The 12,368-nt window shown below is 34.5% G+C and overlaps 1 protein-coding gene across 1 annotated transcript in view; it reads left to right on the plus strand.

The window, feature by feature from the left end:
- LOC149561208 (ATP-dependent DNA helicase homolog MER3-like) overlaps positions 1–12,368 on the plus strand; it is a 201,601-nt gene that overhangs the window by 163,057 nt on the left and 26,176 nt on the right. Inside the window, exons 13-17 of the mRNA XM_089825018.1 lie at positions 3,655–3,726; positions 4,073–4,122; positions 4,226–4,343; positions 4,522–4,585; positions 4,665–4,748. Of these exons, the coding sequence (XP_089681144.1) occupies positions 3,655–3,726; positions 4,073–4,122; positions 4,226–4,343; positions 4,522–4,585; positions 4,665–4,748 (388 nt within the window). The remainder of the gene's footprint in view (positions 1–3,654; positions 3,727–4,072; positions 4,123–4,225; positions 4,344–4,521; positions 4,586–4,664; positions 4,749–12,368) is intronic.

Genomic DNA, 12,368 nt, shown 5'->3' on the forward strand with positions numbered 1-12,368 from the left:
TCCATGTGTATCAGTCTATGGACGGTACAAGAGGAGGTGACCATTGGATAGGAAAGAGAAAGAAAATAACATACATACACTTACTTCGATTGGATCACAATACTCTAGCATGGCGATTGAAAGGGACGTCATCAAGAATAACTCGGCATTGGTTCCACAGGGAATTTTTGGAGGATAGATTGGAAAGAAATGTCAGCAGCGAAACCAAATATCCACCATGCAATTAGGAAATGGACCACGAGAATACATAATGTGAGTCAATAGACACTCAGTCCTGAGGGTTGATAGGCCTCCACTTGGCTTGGATGTTGAACAATTCAAACGGAAACAACCATAGACATTCGTTTGAAATAAGAAAACATACTGAACAATCCAAGGGAAAGTAGTAGGAGATCTAATCTACCTGCGTGCAAAGACCATCAATCATCGAGTGTGGGAAAGACCTTGAAAAGAACATACCAATTTAAGCGCTAACATACACCAATATTAATTAAGGGTTTCGGGTACCAAGCCCATTAAAGGTAAATCTACAGTTGAAGCTTCCTTTTTTATATTTGTAATATTTTTATTCATTATCTATTAAATGGGTATACTAGAGGTATTAACTAAATATGGGAATATATAAAGGATAATGTTTAGTTATAATATTCAAGGGTGATATTCAATAATGAGACTTAATGAATCAACATTATTATTTTTTAAGGATTAATCAAGGTATTGCATGATAGTAATGTGTTTCTAATAGATCTAATTGGTTAATTAAAACTCTATAGTCCCAGTGTAGGAACTACTCTCATCCTTATATGAATGGTTGAGTACTAGTATAGGGATTGAGAGTATCATTGTATAAATGAGTATATGAGTAATAAAACTATTGTGCCAATGCAAGAGATGAATAACTCTCATATAAGTGGCTAATAGTGCTAGAGTGAGAGGTCAAGAGAGTCTACATATAAATGGCTACATAAGAATATGAAAGGTTCTAACCTCTTACTTCACCAAGTATTATTTTAGGGAATGAGTTAAATTACTAACATTCTTATTTATATATCTATATGCACTACAAGATATATGCTTTGATCTTTTCTTCTAGTATGTTCTTGCAGGACAATGATGACTGATATGAGATTTAGAGGAAGACTGATATTTCATTAGAGACAACCTTGATTGAGAGGGAGTAGGTATGATTCAGTCAAACTTTGGTGAATCCAACCATATAATATGCAATGCTGTTGGCGTACTTATATGTTCAATAATATAAGAGTGGGAATCCAACATTGTAAGGGGAAATGATAACCAATGTTCTATTCCCATTTGAACCATTCTTATATGGGAGTAGAAAAGACGTACTCAAATTGTTTAATTCTTACATGGAGGCATTTTTTGAATGATGCATATGGACCTTCATTGGAGCAACTTATATTATTATTGCAAATCAGTATTTATTATCCTTGGGTATTGCATGTATCTACTCATTGGAGTCTCTCTCTTATTTTGTATTTCTATAATTACTATAAAGAGCTATTTTCCTTGATCTTTTCCTTTGTGCAGGAAAACAAGATTGGTACATTAGACATGCTACCAAATATTGTGCAGACTTAGTCTTATGATAGTAACTTCAAAGAAGCTGGGATTTAGGATTCATGAATCATCTGATGATTAGGTTGGATAATGTGAGTTTCTTGAAGCAAATATCCTTGATTAAAATTATGACAGGGAGTCTGACCTTGGAGAGGGAGTAGAAAATAATAAATGTTTAAATCAAACTTTTGATGATCTTGGTTTAAAAGGAGTAGACCTTGATTGATGGATTCTACACTAGTCAGAAACTATAACAACTAAAGGACTATGATTCATGGGATAAAGTCTCATGTATGTAGGCTAGAAGGCCTTATGCTATCAGGATAACCATTGAACTAAGGAAGCATGACATGACTTGCTACCAAAAGGTTAGAAGGATGATAATAGATTCAGAGGAAGTCTGATACTTCATCGGAGAGAACCTTGTGCTAAGAGGTTAGAAAAGTTGATATCAAACTAATAGGGAGAAATCTTATTCTTTGATATGTTTTATGGTGAATGTTGTGACAACACCACATGACAGTATTCGTGGAGATTTCATGTGAACTTTTTATGTCATACATGTATGTGCCTATCCCCTGTGTACATCATGAAGAAGTGACGACTTCTAAATGATTATCACTTGTATTAGGAGAAGTTGTTGCAAAGTGACGTCCTTACAATAACTTGTAGCATGATTCATTTTTGGGAAATTGTTTGATGTAAAGGCTTTATCTTATAAATCAACATCTAGGTGGTTGATATCATTAATTTGATTATCTAAAAGTTGCTTGTATAGATATATTTTTGGTACTTGGTGTATATCTTGCCTTGATAATTTGATAGGCCATTACCACATTGAGTACTTGGTGGATATCATTTAGTTGATGTTTTGACAGGCCATTACTCAGACTATTTGGTGAATGTGATTTGATTGATATTCTAACAGGCCAATGCTCATGTTACCAAATATGATATCAAATAGCAATTGGTGAATATCATATGTTGATATTCTGATAGGCCAATACTTACATGATATCATATTCTAGAAATCTTCTGATCAAAGATTTCCTATATGTATTATTTTTGAATATTACTTATGGTGTAATATCTCTGTGTTTTAACCTTCTTCATTAAGAGGGAGTGTTAATGTTATAATTCTATCGGATAAATTATATTATATATATGAGATATATAATATATGACAAATATTATATATGCAATAATTAACTTATATTAAGAGTGATACACACACACACACACATATTGTTTTATAACAATTGTAATATATTGAGGGTATATTACTTGTGTTATAACTAATGTAAATTAATATGTTAAAGAGACATGCTTCTTTATTTCACATATATATTCATTCATATAGTAACTTGGAAAACACATAAAATTCCACAAGTGCTATTACAAGTTCATATCCTTTTTCACTAACATTATATATATATTATATACAATAATATAATATTATATATATATATATATACACACACACACACACACACACACACAAAAACACAATAATATATATTATTAACATGGATGATTATATATAGGAAATAATAATTACCAATAACAATAATGCATATCAGATCGAATTAATCCGACTGAAGCTACAACTTTAACATGTAGTAGCTTTCTATCTGCATTAATAATTTTTACTTTTAAGCTTCCAGCAGTAAAAGCATGGCTATTTTATGAATATATTTTTCTTGTCCAGAAGCAGGTATGGTTCTTTCTTGTTTTGGGTAAATTGCTAAATACTAAATACATCTTGTAGTATGAAAGTGGATAAACAATGGCATCAGTCAGAAATTCTTCAGTCAGAATAAACAAGGACAATCTTCTAAGGAAACTAGAAAATTAAACTTTGTGGTTGAAGCCAAGTCAGAAATTCTGTTGCTGAAATTATTTTACACTCAAATTAATAGCAATAAATATATTGAAAAATGGGCTGTTGGATTTATAGTTTACTATTAATATGCTTTCTGTTATGATACGCTTTCTTATGCTTAGTGGATCTTTAGTTCATTCTAGCTTTGCAACATGCTGATTTTCAAGGATCTTTGTGCATTGGATTTTCAGATGTGTGGGAGGGCAGGCCGCCCACCGTTTGATGACACTGGTTTGGCCATTATCATGACAAGAAAAGAAACGGTATGATACATATTTGTTGTAACTTATAGGCACCCTTGTCCACATCTGCTTTGATCTGAGTAAACTTATAAATAAGATTTTTTATTGGGAATTTCGTTTTTGTTGGCTAGAATTTTTGAAACAATTTTTTTTCATATATCAAATTTGAAAATACCAGTTCGAGTCATAAAGAAAGGTTATATATATTTTAAAGAACTTAAATTGTCTTTCTTTGTTAAGTAATTGCAGAAACCTGGAGACAGATTGTTAAATTATTGGAATGTGAAATGTTGGATATTTTTAATTTAATCTTAGTTCTTCTCTGGAAACCATGCTTAATATTAGATGTTTCTTTTCTTTATCACAGGCACATCTTTATGAGAACCTTTTAAGTGGCTCTGAAATGGTGGAATCAGAGTATGTCCTCAAATTTTCAAGTTCAAAGGCAATGTAGTCGGGGAAGTAAAGATTTTTCCTAATACTTTACAGTTAAAGCTAACATATTTCATTGTGACTTCAGATTGCTTTCATCAATAACTGAGCACCTAAATGCAGAGATAGTTCAGTTGACTGTATCTAACATAAGCCTGGCAATAGAGTGGTTGAAATGTTCATTTTTATATGTCAGGATTAGACAAGTAGGGTTTTTCTGGATCTTGGCATCCTAATTTCTCTTTTGTATTTAGTTTATTTTGATAAAACAGAAAATTATACGTAAGGAGATTCAAAATAATTATGTTTACTTAATTTCTCTCTTGTATTAGGTCTCATTTTTTATCTTGACAATTGATGAGCTCGCATACTAATGGAATGCAGAATCCTGAACATTATGGTATTAAAAAGGGAACTACATCTGAACAGCTGGAGAAGCGTGTCAAAGGTATTTATACAATTAATTTTTTTCAATTGCATTTTGAAATTAAATTTTGATGTATCTAACTAAGTATCATTCTTGTCAGAAATATGTGTACGGAATGTCAATGAATTAGCATGCTTTGGGATGGTTTTGACTGATGAATATGGATTTACACTGAAACCACTAGGTGAGAAATATTTTCTTGAAACACAATTCTTGCATCAGTATGGTCTATGAAAAATATGCCTAAAAATATTTGTAGCATCTTCCATATGAAATTTCAGGGAGAACTGCAATTCAATAATAGCAGAAGCTAGGTACAATGACTTTTTTTCTATATTGTTTTGATTAGAATACCTCTATATGAAGGAAGTACTGTGTGTGGAAAGAAACAAGTAATTTAATAACTCTCCTTAAAGTGATTCCTTAAGGAAAAGACAATTATTTTTTGAAAAGTTCAAAATATCACACAATATACAAAAATTAGTATAATTCAATGAGATACCTTAAAAGAAGTAGGTGATCCAAATAGCCCATGGAGGGAAACAGGAGCAAAAATCTGGAAAATTTCAAATTTTTGTGGGTATGCTAATTATTTCTTCTGAAAGTTTGTCATTTACTCAATATACCTATTCATTGCACTGTATCCCTAAACTAAGTCGATGTTCCATTCTTTGCCTCAGTTGATATTTTACTGTTGGCTTATTTTTGAGAAGGGAGATTATTTCATCAGAATTGTTATTGATATATATGATCTTCCTTACAGCATTTTCAGAAACAGGATAGCATTCGCAGATTCCATTTTTTTTCATGTTTTTCAACTATATTGTTGAGATTGTCCACAAAATTATCTAGATTTCCATACTTTCTGTAGGGCATAATAAAACAATAATGTAATTAAAGATAGTTAATTTTGGGGTTGGGTAGTTAGGTAGCGAGGGGATGTGTCGGTTCATCTCCCTAACCAAGCGAGCTTTATTCAAGACCATTGGAACATGAATAATTACTCGTTATTTTTGGTAATGAATAAAGACATACTGTTTTCCCTCGCACTTACTTGGTATGCTTATCATTGGTAATGTTTTCTTATGTTGATACTGGTAACATTGAATTCACATTGAGTGTACTATAACATTTCACATTTTGGTTTCATTGCCTAAGTTCGAGCTTGGAGGTCATATGACAAACAGGATGAAGTAATGGGTAGACCATTCCTACCACAAGTACAAGTCACAAACAATTACAGGGAAGAGGAAGAAATAACAAGTGAAGACCAAGTGACATGAGACCTGGTGGTAGCTTGGGAAATTTTTGTTGACCAATACGTGCAAAGGGAAGCCCAAGAGAGTGGTTTTAGAAAGCACGATAGGGGACGAACTTTCGGTTCCACTCGCAGTGTACGAACTACTTGGATAGATACCTCGGTTACTGGTGAGAAACTTGGTATGAGTGGAGGAAGAAAGAGCCAAAGTTCGAAGAGTAGAGAAGGCAGCAAGTGCTCCAACAATTTGCTGAAAGTACATGTGAATTCCAAGAACAAAAAAATCCTAGGAGGACAACAAGGCAATAAAACAATTCATCCCCCTAATTCCAAATAAGGACCCGAGGTGAGTCCCAGAAGAAGAAATTGAAGGGGAAACTACCCTATGGTGGATCCTATGTACTAGGGAGTAGGAAAAATGGCGTCATCATCTGAGAGAGGCTATTAATCAAACTCAAGGGCCAAACCAAACAAAAATTAATATAGTACAAGATAGTAACAAAAACATATAGTACAAGACAAGGAAAAAATTTAAGTTACCGATTTGGGTTTGGGTTCGGGTTTGTGGGTTCGGGAAAAAAACAAATTCTCATTTGGGTCTTGGTTGGGTTCGTGAGTATATATATATATATATCTATATAAAATAAAATATATGCATTATATATACAAAAGAATAAGAGAAATTGGCGGGTCCTCTTGGGTTCATTGTGGGTCCTCCCGGGTTCGCTGTGGGTCTGTTTGGATTCGCTACAGGTTCGGGCAGGGTCCTTAATTTGGACTTTGGGCCAGTGCGAACCTTGGCTGACCCACAGTCCAAATTAAGGACCCAACGCAACCTGGGCGGACCCACAGTCCAAATTAAGGGCCTTGCCGAGACCCGTAGCAGACTCGGGTGCATACTTGGACTTGAACCCAGGCAGCAAGGTTCGAACCTAGTAACTAAGGAAAAAATGAATCCATAAGAGCCTATATTAGGAGAATGAAAGAATTGATCAGGAAATTGGAAAATAAACTAGCAGACACATTAAAGAAGAGATGGTTTATTGAGGGGCTAACTCTGTCCCAACGCAGAAAAATGAAAGTAGTGCATCATCATCTTTCGTGGACACCTACACTTGTGCTATGGATATAGAAAGCGAAAGCAAAACCTCAAAGGTAGGTGTCATGTCCCCTTTCTAGTGACATGCTATTTTTTAGTGAATTTGCCTATCATGGACTCTCGTAGGCAGATGATTTTGGTAAGAGAGTCATTCTGATGATTATTTGGAGATGGGATGGTCTATTTTGCTCTTGGAGAGATGGGTTTATCATATTTTTATTTTATGTGTTATGCGGGGCCAAAATATTATAATTTTGAGTTGAGTTGCACTTTTTATTTTATAAAGTTACATTTTATATAAAAGTGCATTACAAAGGGATTTCATAAGAATATTTTATGGATACTTCTAGAAGTTCTTAGTGGCTTCTTAGGAAAGTGCATAAATAGAGTGCTTGGCCTCTCATTTGGACATCCATGACTTGAGTTTACACTACTTTTCTCTTTGAGCATTTGTGGCACCATCTTGGTCTGCAGATTGTCATTTGATCATTAGGAACAGAGTCTCCTAAGGATTTGCATAACTGAGGAGGTGAAATATCCTTTGAAGGGTTACATTTTGGAAGTGGTATTCAACTACTTCAAGATTGGGCTTATTTGGTATTTAGAAATTTCCAGCAAGGTTCGATTTTTCAGCTTGGACATACATTTTTGCTCATATCTCACTGTTAGCTGGGAGTTTGATTTTTATTTTCTGGGAGAATTTTCCTTGGAGCCTGGCGATTATTTCTATACCATTTTTGGCACCTTTCAGCCTAGTATTTATTTTTGCTAGGTGCTGTACTAGTCCGTACATGTACGGTTGTACCTGCAGGCCATACGGTCAGCAAGTTTGAGGGCAGGTTGGAGTTGCATTTTCATCATTTCGTCTTCAGCATTCAGTCTACTACATTTGCTCAATCTAGGTTCTTTCATTTCAGTTTCTAGTTGCAAGAAATTCTCAGTTGCATTTAGCTAGTAAGGGTTTTTTTGTAATGTGCCATGTTGTAATGCTCTGAGTTGAAAATCGCATATCATATGTAAAAGCATTTGGTTATCATTGAATGAATATATTGGCACTATTTTTACATCAGCTATTTGAGTAGATTTGTTGCACAATAATTTTCTTTATTCAGTATTTTACTTTCAGCAGTATATTTAGTTTGCATGTCAAGTGTTTGACCTAATTTCACAGTTCAGTATTAGTGGTTATTAGTGGCCTATTGACAAGGGCCATTACAGTAGGAGGCATAAAAGTGAAAGTGAGAACTCCAAAGAGAGTGGGGAGGAGTCTGAAACAATTAGGCATTGAGGAAAGACATCACGAGGATGATGAAAGAAATGTGAGCAAGTAAGGGAGAGAAGAAAGAAGGGAAAAAATTATGGTGCACTAATTGTGAAAAGGAAGTACACACAAAAAATGGTTGCCCTAGAAAGGCCTTTTATGACATGTTAGGTATTGGGAGATTCAATTAAGGATTGCCCCTACAATTTGAAGGCATAGAATGCTCAAGTATTCTTTACACAAGGAGAACGATCCACACCAGCTTCCACTCCCATATGAAACAAAAACAGGGAAGCATCACTTGGAGTATGCCGAAACAACAGAAGGGGAAGTAATAACAATGGCAATAACAATACACCAAGGAGTCGAATCTAGTTTGCTTAATTTCTTTTTATTTTATTTTAACTAAATCTTTTATGCACACTTAGTACCTTATAATAAAATAATATTTTATTTTATATTTTTCAGTTGTTTTTAATTTAGCAAGATGCTTTTTAGAGAATTAATATTATTATTTTAACTCCAAATAATATTTAATTCTCGTTATTTAAAAAAACAACTTCTAAATTTATGAAGGCTAAATTAAATAATTAAAATTTCGCCAACTTTAGCTTTTTAGCAAATTTAATTACTTTTAAATCCAAGATTGGACTTTTAACTGAGTCTTTTAATTTTAACATTTTAAAAAAAATTAATTCTCAATTAATTAAATATAACATAATAATGTTTCTCTTCTTAAAGTTTTTCATTAAATTATTTGTTTAATTAATTTTCTTGGTTGTCTAATAACACTTGAAGTGACAAATCACACACTAAAAGGAAACCTGACAAATAGGCAAAGCATAAAAGTTAAACTGAAAGAATAAGTTCTCGAATTCACGTCACTTTGACGAATTCAAAAGGGTAGAGTAAACAAATACTTGTCCGTTACCATAGGACAAAGTAGGCGCGAGTTTGGGATTTGGACTTGAAAACTATCTCTCCTCTTTTACCATTGAGATATTGCGCTAGGGCATGCTCGTCTTGGCAATTCAGGGAAGTCGATGTCTAGTACTTGCAACTTGCATAAAAGACGAGCATGTACATATGCACATATATACCTAAACTAAATAGGCAATGTCAAGGAGTGGTACATCGTGTAGATCTTGACTAGCAGGTGACTACGACTTCCTCAACCACATCAAACACGACAAATATAAAAGTAAAACAAACACGCACACCATACACATGCAAGTATGGGGTAAGTATCCATAGTATAGATAAACATCATTACAAACCTAAGTGTAATCTTCATATAAAAGCATTTAGACACCATCACATGAATAATTATGAATCATGATAACACATGAAATATTTCAAATACAGAGTAGCTCATCAAATATATGATCTAAACATGTAAATAGCATCAACTAATCAAGTAACCAAGTGTCACTAATCAAATAACATAACATGAAAATGGGCCTAAAAGTATTCGGCAATATAACTAAAAGAAAAATAGTGTAAATTAAAAAAAAAACAAAAAACATTTCACTTGCATTCTAAAAAAAACAAAAAAAAAACATATAACTAAAACAAAAAAAAAACAAAAAACAAAAAACATTTCACTTACATTCTATTGGTCGTTTTTAACCCTAGGCCATGTGGGGCCCATTACTTGGGAGAGACGATAAATTTTCACAATCGATAGATGATCTTTGTATGTTTCTGGATTAAATTGTGTTGCTCTTTTTTGCATCAACATTTAGGATCATAGTCCATGACCCAACATCTGGACAAATGATAGAGAACAAAAGAAGTGAATGCAAATGAACACAAAAGAGTGAGAGAATAAATGATAATGAACAAAAGAGTGAATAACAACACAATTGAATCCAGAAACATACAAAGATCACCCATTACTTGTGTTCTATTGCTTTCGTTCACTATGTGGCTTCATTTGTGTTCATTTTGGGTTTCTTATTGTTCGTAACAACAACAAGAAGAGTTGAGCAAAGGGTATTTGTAAGAGTGAAAAGAGTGATTGCAAGGCGAAAAGGAGTGGAGCAATTGGAGGAGGAAGATTCTTCATCTTGTTTATATTTTGGCTTAAAATTTTGTTATTTTAAAGAAGGGCATAGGCCGAAACCATGTGTTTTTTTTTTCATTTGGTGAAATGCAGTGTCAAAATGAGCTCTTGCACTCATTGAGTTGAAACTCATTCTCATAGTAGCCAAGAATATGAACCTGAGCATGATGACTAGAGCAATGAGGGGGATGAGCCAATTGAATCTCAATCCACAAATAATAGGTCACCTAGTCCACCATCTACTGATTGTCCCTCCACACTTTTGACAAAGTGGGTTAGGGGTGAATATAATCCTAAATCACCTCTTAGGCAGTTTGCATTGAGGATAGATGCTCCAACACAAATAGGTGGTGCTACAAGGAAGTGGATTGCAACATATGGTACATAATGGTTTGGTAGCATCACTAGAGTGAATGCACACCTCTTTGGACAGGAAAAGGTGTGGGAGAATGTGTGTTTTTGAAGCTCAATAAAAAATTGCATTATAGAGTTGGATTTAGAAAGCTTTTGGGTGTTCGAAATGACTTGGGGATTGAAATGCCTACTACCTTATTTGGTAGGCAACAAAGTTAGTGTATTCAGCAGTCAAACGAGCGCGAATTACAAGGACAACCACGTGTTTTTTTCCTAGATCGCAGTTGAGAGCATCATCGTTTACAAGGGCAGCCTAGGGACCTTCCACTTTTAGTGTCATGGCTGAAGCAGAACCAAGCGAAGGGAAACAAAAGGTGACATCTGAAAGTAGCCCCATAGTACATCTATTCAATGCACGCATGAAAGAGGAGATAGAGGAATCCATTGGTAGATTCTTTTTTTCTAATGGTGTACCACTTCGTATAGCTCAATCTCCTTATTATAAGGAGATGATGCAGAAGGTTGTGAAGGGGGGAGGACTGTCATTCATGCCACTAGGTGAGCACAAATTGAGGACCACAATCTTGGACAATGAGTATGCCAAGATCAGTCAAACAATGGAGACCATTGGGGCAATTTGAGAGGACTCAGGATACACGTTATCATGGATGGGTGGACGGATATTAGGAACTGTCCACTCATCAATATCATAGTTACATGCTCAGATGGTTCATTCTTTCTTAGGGTGTTTGATTGTAGGGGGCGCTGAAAGGATGTTGATTTTTAGTTTGACATCCTTCAGATAGCTGCAGAGGAGATTGGGAAACAAAATGTGGTCTAAGTGGCGACTGATGCATCACTTATGTGTAGACCGGAAGGGAGGCTTATTGAGGCAGCACATAGACATAACTGGTGGACTACATGTGTGCATGCCATAAACAATGCACTCAAGGACATAGGGCAAATTGACTGAATTAAGGGAATGGTCAGCGATGTCAGAGATGTGTAGATGTATATTTGCAACCACCACACTTCACATGCACTCTTTAGGAGCTTCGCGAGGAAGGAGTTCCTAAGGCTAGTTGAGACTAGATATGTATCATACTTCATTCTTTTGGAGAGAAGGATTGAGTTGTAGGAGTCACTTGAAATATCCCAAATGAATATTTTCTTTGCTATTGCTATAAATTTTAGTTATATAAATTATATTTTCTTGTAGATTTTTTGTGATGTTTCTTTTTGTATTTTTCAGAATATAGATATTACAATGAATAAATAACAGTAACTTATGAAATAGAAGTGATAAAAATCATATGCAACAATACATACTAATCTGGAAATGATTCTAAACCGTACCAACAGAGTTTGATTTATTTTAGAATAGTCCCAATACAGATGTACTTCAAACAAGGAAAACGCCAGCTGAAGATGGGAAACATCTATAGCCAAACAAGTTCAAATGATAAGGTCCAGGCTGCTGCAATAAAACAACTCCAGTTTGCTGCGATAAAACACCCCAAAATTCCTCACGTGAGCTGCTGCAAGGAAATGCCAAGCTGAACCAAAGTGTCTGCCTTCCCTAAAAATCCACTACCTGCAAAGTGTGAATGCAATAATAGAAATTGATCCTTTGCCTTGATCAAACTGTATGCATAAGAACTTTCGAACCTGATCTTGTTGATGGCTATGTCCTAACAAATCTGCTCTCAACACTAGGGTTTGCATCCTAGTTGAGGAATGCTCTTCCAAAGCAATGGCGCCCAAAAT

The sequence above is a fragment of the Cupressus sempervirens genome, chromosome 4, assembly GCF_028749045.1.
Source record: "Cupressus sempervirens isolate cs-2001-9-10 chromosome 4, ASM2874904v1, whole genome shotgun sequence".
In the NCBI taxonomy this organism is placed as follows: domain Eukaryota; kingdom Viridiplantae; phylum Streptophyta; class Pinopsida; order Cupressales; family Cupressaceae; genus Cupressus; species Cupressus sempervirens.